The sequence below is a fragment of the Microcaecilia unicolor genome, chromosome 6, assembly GCF_901765095.1.
Source record: "Microcaecilia unicolor chromosome 6, aMicUni1.1, whole genome shotgun sequence".
Lineage (NCBI taxonomy): Eukaryota > Metazoa > Chordata > Amphibia > Gymnophiona > Siphonopidae > Microcaecilia > Microcaecilia unicolor.
Window position 1 is genome coordinate 246723757 of NC_044036.1, and position 15509 is coordinate 246739265.

Below are 15509 nucleotides of genomic sequence, written 5' to 3' on the forward strand. Positions count from 1 at the left end.
ATACGCTTCAGGTGTTGCCATTACGTTTACGTAGTGCAGACATGCGGCAATTTTATAAACATCTGCGAATTTTCATTTGGGGGGGGAAAGAAGCCTAAGCTCCCCATGGGCTTATTGTTAGGATCTTGGAGAGTGGGAGGTATGGGGGTCCCGGATATTAAGCGCTATAATCAAGCGTGTCTATTGCGGCACTTAGGGGATTGGTTATTAGATCGGCAGGACTACACGAACAGGAAATTAGAAAAGGATTTTTTCCATCCGTATCATCTGTATTTTTTGTTACATGGTCCAAAGCGAATGGTGCCAGCTACATTTAAAGACAGTTTATTGTTAGGGCCCTTGAGGGCGGTCTGGAGTGATCTCACTGGATATTGGGGCTTGTCGTCGGAGGTTACGGATCTTTTGCCATTGCAGGGGAACCCATTATTTTCACCTGGCTCAGAGAATCCAGTATTTCGTAGCTGGGCCTCATTGGGAATCACACGGTTGGAACACGTGTTGGGGTTGAGGGGAGGATTACTGAGTTTAGGTGCTTTGGGAGTGGGGATAGATCTCAGACACGAATTTGCTTACCAACAATTGGCACATTATGTTAGGACCCTCAATCAAGATCAGTTGAATAGTGGACATGGGAGGAAGTTTAGAGAGTTCTTTAAGGCAGTGCCAGGGGACCGACTCACTATTTTGGGTATATATAGGATTCTATGGGAGGTAGGGCCTGACAAAGATGTGAGGGCAGTCGAGGCGCATTGGGCGCGAGATCTGCAGAGATCCAACTTGGAATTAGATTACAGGAAATTAGTGTCCCGTATTCCGGCGGTATCAGTCAATGCTAATCTTAGAGAATGCCAATATAGAATTTTGTACAGAGCTTATATGTCTAAAGTGCAGGTATTTAAGATGGGGGGGGGTGTCAGACCCTCTTTGCTCCAAGTGCAGGCGGAAGGAGGGGACATTCTTTCATTGTCTCTGGGACTGTCCTTTAATACAAGCCTACTGGAAGAAGATTTTTAAGTATTTAGAAGGGTTGTTGAAATCTAGGATTCCTCTTTCTTCATCAGGGATCTTATTGGACAAATTTGAACTATTTGGTTTCCAAAAGAGAGGCAATAGCCAATTCATACGTAAAGCTTGCACTTTGGGGAAGAAGTTGATCATGAATAGGTGGTTGAGTGCGGATCCCCCTGATTTTTGGTACTGGAGAAATCAGCTACATGATCTTTTGCTGCATGAGCGGCGGGCGGTGGGACCCTCTCCGAAGACAAGAGTGGGATTTTTGAGAATCTGGCGACCTTATATACAATCTTTGTCTGTTCGGGCGCGTAGTTTAGTATTAAATGGTATGTGAGGGCGGGGAGAGGGAGCGGATTAGGAGGAAGAGTGGGGTTTTTTTTTTTTTTTTTTCTTTTCTTTTCCCTTTTCTTTTCTCCTTTGGGAAGGGGGGGGGGGGGGTTGGATAGAAGTAAGGAGAGGGGGGGAGAGGGAGTTTAGATGGTGGGATAGGATACCTGGTTAGGAAATTCAGTTCTTGGTTCCCAGACTTATATGGGTGGGCTCGATATTCTAAGAAGCAATAGTAATATCAACATTGTATAATATGAGATTCTAATTGAAATTAATATTTTAGGTAATCATTTTACAAAATATGCATCCATGTGGGCTCTGGAGATACTGATTTGAGAGAGGGGGAGGAGTGAATCCTACAAGGCATTGATGAAACACGCTCTTGATTACTCACATGAGAAGGCTAAGTTGTTAAACTAATTGCTTGTAGAATTTCAGAAGCTATGTTAGTCGAGTCATGTTGTTAATAGGATTTCTTTTTCTCCTCATTTAATAATACAAATGTAAGTCTATTGGTTATGGCACAATGTCGGGAGGGGAGGGAGGGAGAAAATGATAAAATATTGATGATACAGTTCTGGATATGTATATAAGTATGCTGTCTTATTTCAAATGTCATATTTCATGGTTAAATTATATAATCTTGAATCATCAATAAAAACTGTTAAAAACAAAACCATTATAGAGGTGGAAAAATTGACTGATAAGCGTAAGGGGAGATATAATCCAGAGGCGCCTGAATGGATTCATTAACAGATATTGAGGGGGTTTAGGGGGGTTTGGGCTGTTGGGGAACTCAGTTGTTGAGGGGTTAGTGGGGGGGGAAGGGTGGTGGGAATAGGGGGGATAAAAGGGTTATAAGCATAATGTTAAAATAAAAATTAAATTGTTGCATTTTTTTTTGTTACATTTGTACCCCGCGCTTTCCCACTCATGGCAGGCGCAATGCGGCTTACATGGGGCAATGGAGGGTTAAGTGACTTGCCCAGAGTCACAAGGAGCTGCCTGTGCCTGAAGTGGGAATCGAACTCAGTTCCTCAGGACCAAAGTCCACCACCCTAACCACTAGGCTGGAGCCAATGGCTCGTTATGTTTGAGATGTTATTTCAATAAAAATTCAAAGTTTAAAAAAAAAGAAGCCAGCGAGCGATGTCACTAACTACCACCCTGTTGCCTCCTGAAAACCCAACTGGATTGTGGCTCTTGAGGACTGTGGTAGCCCACCCTTGATTTAACCAAATCTCATTGATTTGAACTTAGGTTCAGTGGCTATATTTTTATAAAATCTGATACACCATGATATTGGACTATACTCATTCAAGGTGGTTTCTAGTCACATGGTTGACTTGTTGCATGAGAAAGTAGTTTTCTATTCTATTCTGCAATTTCTATTCCGCTTTTAACTTGTGATTCAAAGTGGATCACAGGGCAGAGAGAGATCCCAAATGGATAGAATTACATTAAAATTAGTAATCTAATCTTAATTTAAAAATATCCATCTAAGTCATTTTTATAAAACATAACATTAAGAAATTATTATTATTTATTGCATTTGTATCCCACATTTTCCCACCTATTTGCAGGCTCAATGTGGCTTACATAGTTTTATTAACATTGTCGTTCCAGGATATCAGGTACATTTAGTAATGGGCAGAGATTAAGTATAGGAAGAAAGAAGGGAGTAATTAGGGTAGGTATAGAAGGTGGGCTTTCATAGCTGAGTGGGTTGGATGAGGTGGATTAGTGAGGTTGTAGGTTCTCATTGTAGACCTTATTGAAGAAGTATGTCTTCAGAGATTTGCGAAAGATAGTTGTTTCGTCGATTGTTTTCAGGTCTGTAGGTAATGCATTCCATAGCTGCGTGCTCATGTAAGAGATGGTAGTGGCATGCATCAACTTGTATTTTAGTCCTTTACAGCTGGGGAAGTGCAGGTTGAGAAATTTGCAGGATGATCTTGCGGCGTTTCTGGGGGGTAGGTCCACAAGGTTTAGTATGTAGCTTGGGGCCTCTGTGTGAATGATTTTGTGTACAATTGTGCAGATCTTGAACGCGATGTGTTCTTTAAGTGGGAGCCAGTATAGTTTCTCTCTTGGGGGTTTTGCATTTTCATATTTTGTTTTTCCAAATATGAGTCTGGTGGCAGTATTCTGGGCTGTTTGGAGTTTTTTGATAGTCTGTTCTTTGCTGCCAGCGTACAGTGCGTTGCAGTAGTCCAGATGACTTATTACCATTGACTGTACCAGGGTATGGAAGATGTATCTCGGGAAGAACGGTTTTACTCTTTTGAGTTTCCACATGGAGTAAAACATCTTTTTCGTCGTGTTCTTTACGTGGGTATCCAGAGTGAGGTTTCGGTCAACGGTAACTCCAAGAATTTTCAAGTTTTGTGAGACGGGAAGAGAACAGTATGGTGTGATTATGGTGGAGAAGGTTTTTGTGTTATGTTGTGAGGTGAGTACAAGATATTGTGTCTTTTCTGCGTTTTTTAGTTGGAATGCATCTGCCCAGGTGTGCATTATTTGGAGGCTTTGGTTGATCTCGTTGGTGATTTCATTTAGGTCATGTTTGAACGGGATGTAAATTGTGACATCATCTGCGTATATGAACAAATAAGTAAACAAGTTTTTAAGACCTTTCGCAAAGAACTGTAAGGAGTAGTTCAGTGAACTTCATTTTAGTTTTCTTTTTTTTGTTGTTGTTTACTTAAGAAAACAGAAAAAAAACACACAATTACTAGTAAAAACGCACTTGTCAGTGAAACCTTTTTTTTCTTCTCTCCCCCCCCACACCTTGTTATTTCTTTAGGCTTGGAAGCAGCTGTCACGGTTACAGCGTAGCATGATTCTCTTCCTCTTTGCTTTCCTGGCTGTCTTAGCTGTGCTTTCCTATTCCAGCCTGGGAGAGCATTTGAAAGGTAAGTTGTAAACCTGCTCTGTTTACTGTATACCCAGTGTAACATTCACTCTCAGATTTGTACTTTAGAAGAGGTTTTTTTTCTTGTTTTTGTTTTTTTTATGTTTTTCATTGCTAAGTAACAGGAAAGCTTGCAGTTAATTTGTGGAAAGTCCCCTAGGTCTCAAGGGTATACTAAACGTCGGGATTACTGATTAATGTTGCTGGATAAAAACTCTCCTGATGAAGCCAAGGTGAAACAGCCATGCTGTAGAACATAGCAGTGTTTGCTTCAGATAAGTACTGGGAGAAACAAATGATAATTGGACTTGAATAGAGCAAGAAGAAAAAAATTGTTTAAAAACGTTTAAAAAATGAAAGCAATGTTCATTTAAGTACAGGAGGTATTTTCAGGACTGACGAAGAAGCAGGGCGGGTCAATAGTCCCAAGTTGTATATCACACGTGACCTAATCCACTAAAGTCCTTTTTCATCCTTGTGTTTGTTATTTAGCAAATTAGAAGTTACTTGCCAGTTGGGTATAGTGGTATTTTTCTAGGAACAAGTAAGCCAGTGAATAGAGGTGTGTTACATTAAAGAATATCATATCACCCAGAGTAGTACAAATTTGCAACATTATCAACAAAATCTTGAACTAATCAGTGTTTCTCAACATTTACACATTTGATACCTTAGTGTTCTCAGAAATGTTTTGCAGCCAAGTGGCATGAAGGAGTACTGCCCTGCAATGGCAAAAGGAAGCAAGTGTGAATGACATTTATACCCCACATTTCCCCATATAATTTTGAGTTCAGTGTGGCTAACAAGAAGTCATTACAAAATATGAAACAAAATACATAAACCCACACATATCAATAAGGAAAGAATCATAAAAAATTCAATAATAAAGCATAACACCATTGCAGGACAGAGTAACTGGGTTGGGGCAGAGGAATGCTTAAATTTCCAGAGTCCTTTAGTCTGACGCAGTATAGTAGTTCTTATGAGTTAAATGTAAATATGCTTTGTATCCACAAAAATCCAACCTCTTCTCAACTATGATATTTCTCCTTGGAAGTCACCATATAAAAAGAATTCTGATTCTCATGTTATCTGAGCAACAGCAACATAAATCTCTACCAGGCATACTATGAAATAAAAACTTGAAAAAAATTCTAACATCATTCTTGTAGCAGACCAGACATACAGCAGTAGCACTAATTCATAAAATTCAAATAGCAAGAAAATTACCTATGAATAGGTAATGCTACAAATATTTTCCCTGTCTTTCCTTTTTTTCACCCCCCCATACTGTTGTAGCCCAACATCTTTCCTCTGCTCCCCCACAACATTTGTAGCCTATCATCTCCCTGTCCCCTCTTAATTCCCTACCCTAATAGTTCTCTTTCCCCCATAGTCTGCATTTCCATCTCTATCCATTTCTTCTCCTTTCCCTCACAGTCTGCATCTCCCCTTCTCTCTCCACTACATCTCCTCCCCTTCTTCTCCTCTCCCCCAGTAAGCATCTCCCCACTCTTTTCCACTTCATATCTAGAATCCCTCTGTCTGTACCCTTCACTTCTCTCCATTATGCCCTCTCCTTCATCTCTAGCATTTCTCCCCCCCCCCCCCCACCAGTAGTCCAGTATTTCTCCTTCTCCCCCCTCCCACCCACTTACCACTGGTCCAGTATTTCTCCTGCTCCTTCTCCCACTCCACCATTGGTCCAGCTTTTACTCCTCCTTTACCCCCTAACCAACCAGTCAACCATTGGTCTAGCTTTTCTCCCCACCCTATTGGGCCAACATTTCTCCTCCCTCCCTCCAGCTCCCCCCATCATTCATCCAACATTTCTCCTTCTCCCTCCCTCCAGCCCCCCACCATTTATCCAACATTTCTCCTTCTCCCTCCCTCCAGTCCCCTCCCCCCTCAACCATTGATACAGTTTTTTCTTCATTCCCTATTCTCCCCCACCCACCCACCGTCGGTCCAACTTTTCTCCTTTTCCCCCCCCCCCCCTGTCGGTCCAACTCCCCCCCCCCCCCCCCCCCCCCCCCCCCCCCCCCCCCCCCCCCCCCCATGGTTGGGCTTCTCTCTCTTTTTGCTCCTTTCTAATGCACAATGACATTCTGCCCTCCCTCCGCACCCCCATACATTTTCAAAGCTGCCTTCTTGTTTTAGAGGTAGCCAGCAGTGAGCAATGATTCATAGTGTGCTCATGCCAACAACAGATCTTTGTCTGCCCTTTCTGCCTATGCGGAAACAGAAAGTTGCATCAGACAGAAGGCTCTGATGTTGGCACAAGCAGCGTGTTGTGAATCACTGCTGGTAACGTCTAAAACAAAGACAGCGTTGAAAAGGTATGGAGGTGGGGAGAGGGAGGGTTGCCATCATACATTAGAGAAGGAGCAAAAGGGATAGAAGCTTGATCGCAGCGGAGGGGAAGAAGGAAGTCCTAGGTGGTGACATCACTTTCTGAGTCTAAAGAAGGGCCAGAATGCTGTTCTGCTCCGTTCCAGCACAAATTAAGCTCTGATGACCAGCAGAAGAAAGGGGGTGTTGATGCCCCTGTATAAGTCGTTGGTGAGGCCCCACTGTGTTCAGTTTTGGAGGCCGTACCTTGCGAAAGATGTAAAAAGAATTGAAGCGGTGCAAAGAAAAGCTACGAGCATGGTAAGGGATTTGCGTTACAAGACGTATGGGGAGAGACTTGATGACCTGAACATGTATATTCCATATCATCATGCTGATCAATCCATAGACTGGTGGGTTGTGTCCATCTACCAGCAGGTGGAGATAGAGAGCAATCCTTTTGCCTCCCTGTATGTGGTCATGTGCTGCCGGAAACGCCTCAGTATGTTCTCTATCTCAGCAGGTGGTGGTCACACACAGCAGCAGCTCTGGCTAGGTCTCCAAGCCTAATTTTTAGGTTTTGTTGAGTACCTGGGGTTGAGGGCTCTTCTTGAGCAAGTGCAAACCTGGTGGTGCCAGGTCCCTCCTTTTCTCCCCCCTCCAGCTGGCTCCGTTAATAAAAAAAAAAAAAAATTTTGGACGTCCTTAAGAGCGTTTATTTCAACATTTATTTCAATGTTTATTGCAGCTACTCACTGGGACACCAGTTCGTTACAGCTGGGAGCGAGAAGCAGGTAATTTTTACCTTTTTTGTAGCGGGCAGGGGGTTCCCTGCTCGGTCTCCAGGTGGCCTATGGCGTCGGAGGCCGAGGGCACAAAGAATCGCTCCCCGGACCGCGTGTGCGCTTCTAGCGGGGATGCGGGGGTCTTAAAGTCTGATTCGCCCTTGTTGGGTGTCAGTTTGGAGGCCGGTCAGTGTCCCGGTTCTTCCTCCGGTGCGGCGGTTTTTCCCGCCATAAACGCCCATCCCCCGCTGCTCGCCTCCGCCATCTTGGCCGGCCACTCTGCTCGGATGGCTTCTTCTTGGGCCGCCCTTGAGGTGGGAGACGTTAATACTATGGCCGCCCTCGATTTGGGTGACGGCAAAAAAGCGGCCAAAGTTAAGCGCCGTTCTTCCCGTGCGGCTCCTTTGCGGAGTGTCGCGCCGGACGCCATTTTGGATGCGCAGCATGTTTCTCCCCCGCTCTTGCGAGCGCCGGTTGAGGGTGCGTCTAGGGCTGTGGCCCAGGCTGCTGAAGTGCACAGTCTGAGGGGTTTCTCCCCCGAGTTCATTTTGCTGCTGCATCAGGCCTTCCTTATGCAAAACGCTGCCCCTGCTCCCTTGTCCGATAAAGGGGTTGAGGCCCCCGGAAGTAAACGCTCTCGGGTGGATTTCCAGGCCTTAGAGGACTCTGTCTCCTCTGATGTAGATGAGGGCAGCGTATCTGGGTTCTCCCAACGGTCCTTTGGGGATTCCTTGGAGGAGACGGATTCCCGCTCGGATGGAGCGGATGACCCCTCTGCAGCGCGGATCTTTCGCTCAGAGGACTTGCCCAACCTGTTAGTGCAGGCCATGAGCATTTTGAAGATTTCCTCTCCGGAGGACGTCTCTCCCTCAGCCCCTGTTGGCTCCGCCATTATGCTGGGGACGAAGCGCCCGCCTAGAACCTTCCACGTGCATGATGCCATGCACACCTTGATTTCGGCTCAATGGGATGTCCCGGAAGCGAGCCTCAAAGTGGCTAGGGCTATGTCCCGCCTCTATCCTCTGCCTGAAAGTGAACGGGAAGCCTTTCTTTGGCCTACAGTGGATTCTTTAATCACTGCGGTGACTAAGAAAACGGCGTTGCCGGTGGAAGGTGGCACGACCCTAAAGGACGCCCAAGACAGAAGATTGGAGGCGGCCTTAAGGTTGTCCTTCGAGGCGGCTGCTTTAAGTTTGCAGGCCTCAGTTTGCGGCTCCTATGTGGCCAGGGCGTGCCTGACGATTGTGCAGCGGGCTTCCCCCTCGGATTCTTCCTTGAGGGCTGATTGGCCGGCCCTGGAATCAGGCTTGGCTTATTTGGCAGACTTGCTGTATGATGTCTTGAGAGCCTCGGCTAAAGGTATGGCTCAGACAGTCTCTGCGCGGCGGTGGCTTTGGCTGAAGCTGAAGCATTGGTCTGCTGACCACGCCTCTAAGTCCCGCCTGGCTAAGTTGCCTTTTAAAGGCAAGCTGCTCTTTGGGGTCGAGCTGGACAAAATTGTGACCGATCTCGGCACGTCTAAGGCCAAGAGGTTACCAGAGGTCAGGGCTCGGGCCAGTGCTCGCCCCGGTAACTCCAGAGGACGGTTTCAGGAAGCCCATCGGTACCGCCCGGGCAAGTCGGGCTCCTCTGCTCCCTCTTCCTTCAAGAGGAACTTCTCCCCCAAGCAGCATTCCTTTCGCAGAGACCGCCGTCCCGGAGGTGCGCCCTCCGGTCCTCCCCCAGGGTCTCGTACCCAATGACGGGGCCCTGGTCCATGGCCCAGTGTAGATTGGAGGACGCCTGTCCTCGTTTCTGGGCGAGTGGACCCAGGGTAACTTCAGACGCTTGGGTGCAGGAAGTCATCAGAGACGGCTACAAGCTAGAGTTCTGCCGACCCTTAAGAGACGGGTTTGTACTCTCTCCCTGCAAGTCTCCGGTCAAAGCTGTGGCAGTGCAGCAGACTTTGGACAATCTGATCCGCCTGGGTGCGGTCGTTCCGGTGCATGAAAATCAGCTTGGCAAGGGACGTTACTCCATTTACTTTGTAGTACCAAAGAAAGGAGGTTCTGTACGGCCTATCCTCGACCTCAAAGGGGTCAATCGGGCCTTGAAAGTTCGGCACTTTCGCATGGAGACTCTCCGCTCTGTTATAGCGGCAGTGAAGGCAGGGGAGTTCCTGGCGTCCTTGGACATCAAGGAAGCGTACTTGCATATTCCCATCTGGCCTCCTCATCAACGCTTTCTGCGTTTTGCAGTCATGGGCCGACACTTCCAGTTCAGAGCCCTCCCGTTCGGGTTGGCTACTGTTCCGCGGACCTTCTCCAAAGTAATGGTGGTCTTCGCGGCCTTCCTCCGAAAGGAAGGAGTACAAGTCCATCCTTATCTGGACGACTGGTTGATCCGAGCCCCCTCTTATGCAGAGTGCGGCAAAGCTGTGGACCGGGTGATTGCTCTTTTGAGCTCCCTGGGGTGGATCATCAACTGGGAGAAAAGCCAGCTGCGCCCGACTCAGTCCCTGGAGTATCTGGGAGTTCGTTTCGACACCCAAGTGGGCAGAGTGTTCCTGCCAGACAATGGGATTGTCAAGCTTCAGGCTCAGGTGGACCAGTTCCTAGTAGCCTCTCCTCTTTGGGCTTGGGACTATGTGCAGCTGTTGGGCTCTATGACGGCCACGATGGAAGTAGTGCCCTGGGCCAGGGCTCATATGAGACCACTACAACACTCTCTGCTGCAGCGCTGGACTCCGGTGTCGGAGGATTATGCTGTGCGCCTTCCCTTGGACCCAGCAGTGCGCAAGGCGCTGAGCTGGTGGCTGAAGACAGACAAGTTGTCTGCAGGAATGCCTCTTGTGACCCCGGAGTGGATTGCCGTCACGACGGACGCCTCTTTGACGGGCTGGGGAGCCCACTGCTTGGGAAGGACAGCGCAGGGGCTCTGGTCTCCTGCAGAGGCAAAGTGGTCTATCAACCTCCTGGAACTCAGAGCCATTTGGTTGGCGCTTTTGGAGTTCCTCCCGGTACTGGCGTTGAAGCCAGTACGGGTCCTGTCAGACAATGCCACGGCTGTGGCCTATGTCAACTGCCAGGGAGGTACCAAGAGCGCCCCTCTAGCCAAGGAGGCCATGAATCTATGCCAGTGGGCGGAAGCGAGCCTGGAACAGCTGTCGGCGGCCTACATTGCCGGAGTCATGAATGTCAAGGCGGACTTTCTCAGTCGCCATACCTTGGATCCCGGAGAGTGGCAGTTATCGGCTCAGGCGTTCTTGGACATCACGAAGCGCTGGGGCCAGCCGAGCCTAGATCTGATGGCGTCATCGGCCAATTGCCAAGTGCCGCGCTTTTTCAGCAGAGGAAGGGACCCTCGATCTCTGGGAGTAGATGCTCTTCTCCAACAGTGGCCGACACAGGAGCTTCTCTATGTGTTCCCGCCCTGGCCCATGTTGGGCAGGGTGCTAGACCGGGTGACAAAGCATCCGGGCCGGATAATCCTGGTGGGTCCGGACTGGCCCAGACGTCCCTGGTATGCGGACTTGATCAGGCTCTCAGTAGACGACCCTCTGCGGCTGCCAGTGGAGCAGGGCCTGTTGCATCAGGGTCCCGTGGTGATGGAGGATCCCTCCCCCTTTGGTCTTACGGCCTGGCTATTGTGAAAATGATCCTCCCCTCCGCCTGAGGGTCCTCGGGATCTCCCCTTCACCCTGGCTGCCCAACCTCCTGGTTCACTGCAGTCCACAGGGCAGGGCTCAAAGAAATCAACTTCAAAGCAAACTTAACAAGTTCTTTATTTTGCTTGGGATCCAACAGTCCAGCAGTGCAAAAAGACACAATACTTGAATCAACAAAAAACCTCACAATTCCCCCTGTTGCTCCTCTCAGGGGTACAAACACAGCAGGAAAAAAACCCAACTTTTAACTCCCAGGCTTCCAGCACCCAGCTGGGCTCCTTGTAGACAGTTTTATAGCCCTGGGTCTTCTTTCTCCCCCCCCTCTCCCTTGGGAGGGGCCAAAACACTGCAAGCAGTTCCAAAAAATCAAACAAACACAGTTCTTGAGGCTTCAGCACACAGCTCAAACCCCTTCAGCTTCTTTTAGGCTTTTTAGCCACAGTTCACACTCCACCTTCTTCCTGCTGGGCTCAGCCCACTCCGGGAAAATCTCTCATCCCTCTTCAACCAGAACTCTTTAAACTCAAAGTTCATTCACAGCCTGAGCTCTGGAAAATGAAAAGGCCCCACCCATCTGGGTCACTCTGTCTAAGCTCTGACCCATCCTCCCACATGACCTTTCCTCTTTCCTCTCTTAGCCCAGTTACCATACCATGAAGTTACCTGGTCCCTTATTTTGTTACCTAAGGAGTGAGCCCAGGCTGAGAGGTCCATAGGCTATTCCTCGCTCTCCTCTCTTTCTCTCTGCCCAGCTTCTTGATACTCCATGGGCTCCCCGTCCCACCCACTTTGCAGCTGTTCCTCTTTCCCTTGATTACCCTGCAGGGGCACCACCCTTTCCTTGTTAGCGTTCTCCCCCTGTTCCTGCTGGGGAAGGTAATCTCTGTACCAGGCTTTGCCCCGAGGTTGCTGGGAAATGTAGTCTCTTCCTCTCCTCCATTTTACAGGGGTCACGAACCTTTCTCTGTTCTCTCTCGGGGGATGCTGGGTAATGTAGTCCTTTTTCCTCCACCCTTTTCTAGGGGGCATTACTACTTCTCTTGCTCTCTGGGGATGGAATGGAGGCAAGGCTCTGTTCTGCCTAGGTCTGCTCGTGAGCCACCTCCCTTCTTCCTCTTCCACTTCCATCTTATCTACCCCCAGGTCCTCTCCTTCTCAGACAAGGTCATCGCCACTATGCTGAGAGCGAGGAAGCGCTCTACTTCTACTGCTTACGCCAGGGTTTGGCGTACGTTTACAGCGTGGTGTGAAGCAGGCTCACTTTCTCCCTTCACTGCTTCAATTTCTTCAGTGTTGGCGTTCCTGCAAGAAGGTCTGGAGAAAGGCCTGTCGCTCAGTTCCCTTAAAGTCCAGGTAGCGGCTCTGGATTGCTTCAGGGGCCGCCTAAAGGGTGCTTCCCTGGCTTCGCAGCCAGATGTGGTGCGTTTTCTCAAGGGAGTTAATCACCTGCGCCCTTCTCTGCACTCAGTGGTGCCTGCGTGGAATCTCAACCTGGTGCTAAGGGCCTTGCAGAAGCCGCCTTTTGAACCCTTGTCGAGGGCATCTCTGAAAGACCTGACGTTGAAAGCAGTCTTTTTGGTGGCTATCACTTCAGCCAGAGGAGTTTCCGAGCTCCAGGCATTATCATGTCGAGAGCCTTTCCTGCAGTTCACTGAGGCAGGAGTGTCTATTCGCACAGTGCCTTCCTTCCTGCCCAAGATTGTTTCTCGCTTCCATGTGAATCAGCAGCTCTGTCTCCCATCCTTTTGTAGGGAGGACTACCCAGAGGAGTACTCTACTCTCAAATATCTAGATGTGAGACGAGTTATCATCAGATACTTGGAAGTGACCAATGATTTCCGGAAGTCGGATCATCTGTTTGTCCTGTTTGCAGGTCCTCGTAAGGGTCTGCAGGCTGCTAAGCCTACAGTGGCAAGATGGGTCAAGGAAGCCATTGCAGCGGCTTATGTGGCCGTGGCGAAGATGCCGCCTATCCGGCTGAAGGCTCACTCCACTAGAGCTCAGGCGGCCTCGATGGCAGAGGCCGGGTCCATCTCCTTGGAAGAGATTTGCAAGGCGGCAACTTGGGCATCGGCCCATACCTTCTCCAGGCATTACCGCTTGACACTGGCTGCTCGGGCGGAGGCCCGGTTTGGAGCTTCAGTGTTGCGGTCAGGGATTTCAATGTCCCGCCCTGGGTGAGTACTGCTTCGGTACATCCCACCAGTCTATGGATTGATCAGCATGATGATATGGAAGGTAAAATTATGTATCATACCTGATAATTTTTTTTCCATTAATCATAGCTGATCAATCCATAGCCCCTCCCAGATATCTGTACTGTTTATATTCTGGTTGCATTTCAGGTTCAAGTTTAGTCTTCAGTTCCTGTTCAGGAGGACTTCGTGTTCAAGTTTTTTCAAGTGGATTCTTCAAGAGTTGAGACGAGTTTGTGTTACAGTGAGCTGCTGCATTCCTCTCCCCTCCGTTTTACGGGGCTGGATTGAGACCTGAATTCTGCCGGCGCTCCCTCCTGCTTTGGCGATGTTAGGGTCAGTTAGCTCCTCCCGCGATTGCGGTTGCAGGATAAGCCAGATCCCTCCGCATCGGCGGGTGTGGTGTCCCTCCCCCGCTCCGCGGGGATGAGCTGGACGGATTCCCCTCCCCCACTTGTGTGGGGATGAGCTGGGCTAATTCCCCTCCCCCGTTTCGGCGGTGGTGAGCTGGGTAGAGTGTCCCTTTGTGGGTGTAATTCTCTAAGTGCTGAGCCCTGCGGATGAAGCTTTGATATCGACATACTGAGGAGTTTCCGGCAGCACATGACCACATATAGGGAGGCAAAAGGATTGCTCTCTATCTCCACCTGCTGGTAGATGGACACAACCCACCAGTCTATGGATTGATCAGGTATGATTAATGGAAAGAAAATTATCAGGTATGATACATAATTTTACCCTCTTGAAGAAAGGAGAAACAGGGGTGATATGATACAGACGTTCAAATATTTGAAAAGTATTAATCCGCAAACGAACCTTTTCCGGAGATGCGAAGGAGGTAGAACGAGAGGACATGAAATGAGATTGAAGGGGGGCAGACTCAAGAAAAATGTCTGGAAGTATTTTTTCACGGAGAGAGTAGTGGATGCTTGGAATGCCCTCCCGCGGGAGGTGGTGGAAATGAAAACGGTAACAGAATTCAAGCACGCGTGGGATAAACATAAAGGAATCCTTTTCAGAAGGAATGGATCCTAAGGAGCTTAGCCGAGATTGGGTGGCAGAGCCAGTGGCGGGAGGCGGGGATAGTGCTGGGCAGACTTAACGGTCTGTGCCAGAGCCGGTGGTGGGAGGCGGGACTGGTGGTTGGGAGGCAGGGATAGTGCTGGGCAGACTTATACGGTCAGTGCCAGAACCGGTGGTGGGGAGGCGGGGATAGTGCTGGGCAGACTTACACGGTCTGTGCCCTGAAAAGGACAGGTACAAATCAAGGTAAGGTATACACAAAAAAGTAGCACATATGAGTTTATCTTGTTGGGCAGACTGGATGGACCATGCAGGTCTTTTTCTGCCGTCATCTACTATGTTACTATGTACTGACAGTTAATGACCTAGGTTGCATAAACCTGATGGGTGCACATATACTAGAACAAGTTTCCTAGACATTATGGAGTAAACTCTATAAATTGTGCACAAAATGGGTCCAGAGAATCAGTGCTAAGTGTGATTCTGTATATAAAGCATGTGCTGTGCCCTTTATAGAATCACGCTTAGCGCCAATTCCTGCGCTCAAACTTTGTGCACCACAGTTATGCCTGCTGAAACCTGGTGTAAATGCTGGTGCCTAAGTTGGGTGCACTGACCTTGTATAAGTGCACATGAAACTATTTTGAGTGCTCCTCCCATAGCTATGCCCCCTTTTCAGATACGCGCTATGGGAGTTAGTGCCCTTCTTTATAGAATAATATGCGGCCAGATGGGCACACAAATTCTAATGGGTAGCAATTAACCTCATAATTGGTTATTAGCACCCAAGTATTGATGATTCACAGCTCTGGGCATCATATATAAAATCCAGGAGTGTTACAAAATGCCTAGCCACCTGCCTGGGGCTGCCTTATGGCCATTTAGAGGGTCTATCCCCAACACATCTCAGGTCTGCCTGCACCTGCCGCTTGTGCTCTATACTTAGCACCCTGCTCCCACTGACTGGGTCACAATCGCCTCTGAGCGAGTCTCCCGCTCTCAAATCTAGTAATTTCTAGGTTACTGGAGGCAATGCTCCTAGTGGTACCACAGGTCCCAGAAAGCACTCACAGACCCAACACACAGACAAGCAGGGGCAAGAAACTATACGGAATGTTTTTTGTCTGAAAAGTCAGAACAATGAACAAAAAAGGTGCAATCATCAAAATGTTGAGAATTTAGGGGTCCCGAGCCCCCCCAAGAAGGCTAGAGTGACCTTAATCTGACTCCATCTCTAAATAACACTAGTACTGGGGTAATCAAGGAGTTAT

At 48.4% G+C, this 15509-nt stretch overlaps 1 protein-coding gene across 1 annotated transcript in view; it reads left to right on the plus strand.

The window, feature by feature from the left end:
* The window catches only part of MAN1B1 (mannosidase alpha class 1B member 1), a 262777-nt gene that overhangs the window by 27680 nt on the left and 219588 nt on the right, over positions 1 to 15509 (plus strand). The window contains exon 2 of the mRNA XM_030207057.1: positions 4151 to 4259. Coding sequence (XP_030062917.1) covers positions 4151 to 4259 — 109 coding nt within the window. The remainder of the gene's footprint in view (positions 1 to 4150; positions 4260 to 15509) is intronic.